Raw genomic sequence first — 2,398 nt, forward strand, 5'->3', positions numbered from 1 at the left:
TGTTTTATTAACCTCAATGATTGCTTTGCTGGTTTACCTGACAAACCAAGTGATGATGCTTTTTGCTCATTGCTCATCTAACGTTGTTGCTATTCTGTGCAGGTGATGTCAAACAGGAGCCAGGCATGTACCGCGAGGGACCCACGTATCAACGGCGAGGCTCACTTCAGCTGTGGCAGTTCTTGGTAGCTCTTCTTGATGACCCATCAAACTCTCACTTCATAGCGTGGACTGGCCGAGGCATGGAATTCAAGCTGATTGAGCCAGAGGAGGTGGGTTAGACGGACAGCATGCCCTGACATCCACTGCCCCATCCTGCAAATTTAACAGTGCTCCTTTGGATTTAGGTCTTGTTTTCCTTCAATATTTTGCTCCGGTAGCACTTCAGAAGGGTGACGGGAAGGACTGGCAAGGAAAGTGCTTCAGTTAGGACAGAGGTGTGGTTAAGCGTATACTTGATTCCTAGTCCCACAAAGTAATAAAAATATTGCAAGTACTAGAGTTGCAAAATACTCGGCATTAACTGTGGGGCCCGGATTTTTCAGAACCACTTCATGGATAGAGCTGTGTTCCAAAATCCTTTGAAAACTTGTCCCTGAATAGTCTTTCAACACCAAATACTCAGTGTGAAGATGTGGGAACTTGGAACTTCTAGGCTGTAGAGTGAAAGACCCCATGTCTAACAGATGGCAAAAGAGGAGGTTAAGAATGTTAGGCAGTAAAATCCCATCAAAACTTATATAAACCCCTCTCTTTTTAGAGTTGTCTTCAGAGTCTTCCTGCTTATATGTATCATTAGATTGTTTAGTGCACGCTTAGGTCCTAGCCTTGCAAACATTCATGCACGTGCACAGCTCCCCTGAACCGTGAAGGACTTGTGGGGTAGATGAAATTACTTGCATTCATGAACATTTGCTGAAGCGTGACTTAGTTCACTTGTGTGATAAACAGGAATAAATTGAACATTTTATTACATAAACTTTTTTAGACTAGGTAACGTTAAATAATCTATCCTGTGTTCTAAACAGCCATGGAAACCGCTAGAAAATCTGTTGTGCCTGAATTTTATTGTAATACTGATGTGGATGATTTGATTAGGGTTGTCAAAAAGCAGTATCATCCTGGTTTACTTTTTTGCCCCTTGGACAGGGTTGGGTAATAGAGGAGACCGCAGCAAATTTTCCATCAGGATCCCCTCTGAGTTAGAGCTGAGTAGGAAGGTTCGGGGGTGTAAGGCTGCTTCTGCGTTCCACCAGCTATTTCTGCTGTTTGCCATCCATCTGCTGGCATAAGCAATCTGAAGGCTTTCTTGCATTTAAGTTATATCGTCTGCCAACAGCCCTAAGGGGATGATAGAGTAGCTGGGGATGGAGACAGGACTGATGTCCCTTTCCTTCCTGACACGGTCTGGCTGAGGGGCAGGTTGCTGCAGGGACCTGTGTGCTGGCTTGGGTTTGTCTGAGCTTCCCTCACACTAGTGATAGTCACCATGGCAGATCTTGGTGTTGCGCATCTGAGGATTTGACCGCAGAACAGTCTCAGTTGATTTGATACCAAGACTTTGCTGGCAAGTCTGCGGCCTTAGCAGGCTACATGGACTTCTTAGTTGTGTGGCCTCGATCAGAACAGAGTGAAATCTTTGGAAAGGCTTTTGCTTGATTTTGGTGAATGAGATACCTGACTTTTTTCCCCCTGCCCCAGTGTCAGTATTTTTACCCTTTTAGTTTTGTCTTGTCCTTAAGGTATGTCCAAAGTTTTTCAAGATTGAAGAGATTTATTGAAAAATAGTTTCCAGCAGATGGTGCAAAAACTTTATAGATTTTATTAGCTAAGGAAGGGAAAGTAGCAAAACAAAACCCTAAGGTTTCCTTATTGTGTAATTCCCTGAAGAATTGGATATTCTGATTTAAGTTAACCGGGTCATCTGCTTATCTGACTTTGTAGCAGTTGCTTTGTGGTTTTGAGCAGCACTGCCTCCAAGATCTGGAGGAGGCAGGCTACTTGAAACTTGCTCACTCCTATGTGCTCTTAGGGAGTACAAAGGAGCCTAAGTTGTTTTCATATGAATGTCACGGATCTGACAGAAACTGTCGATTAAAATAAGAATAGCCTGTGGGAAGTTGCACACTTCTGGTGCTTGCCAAGTGTAAATTGAAGGGAAGTCAAAGAGCTTGTTGGTTCAGCTGTGGCAGGTTAGGATGTCAATGACATAACCTTTCCATTCCATCCCTTTCTGGAGGTTTATGCCCTTGTAGAATGGGTGACAACGAAACTGAATATGTATGAGCTCCTTGAGCACCATAGTTCATTTAGAAAGTAGAAAACTGTGAACTGTGGAGGCTAAGGATTGAGCGTAGGTCCATTTATGCCGCCTTGTCACAGGGACAGTAACCTTCAG

General features: G+C 43.7%; 1 protein-coding gene across 6 annotated transcripts in view; it reads left to right on the forward strand.

Moving 5' to 3' along the window:
- Positions 1–2,398, forward strand: part of ETV1 (ets variant 1) — a 64,718-nt gene that overhangs the window by 57,655 nt on the left and 4,665 nt on the right. For all 6 annotated transcript variants that reach the window (XM_009326095.1, XM_009326096.1, XM_009326097.1 and 3 more), the window contains one exon: positions 103–272. In XM_009326095.1, coding sequence (XP_009324370.1) covers positions 103–272 — 170 coding nt within the window. The remainder of the gene's footprint in view (positions 1–102; positions 273–2,398) is intronic.

This window comes from Pygoscelis adeliae, unplaced genomic scaffold, assembly GCF_000699105.1.
Source record: "Pygoscelis adeliae isolate BGI_AS28 unplaced genomic scaffold, ASM69910v1 Scaffold15, whole genome shotgun sequence".
Classification (NCBI taxonomy): Eukaryota; Metazoa; Chordata; class Aves; order Sphenisciformes; family Spheniscidae; genus Pygoscelis; species Pygoscelis adeliae.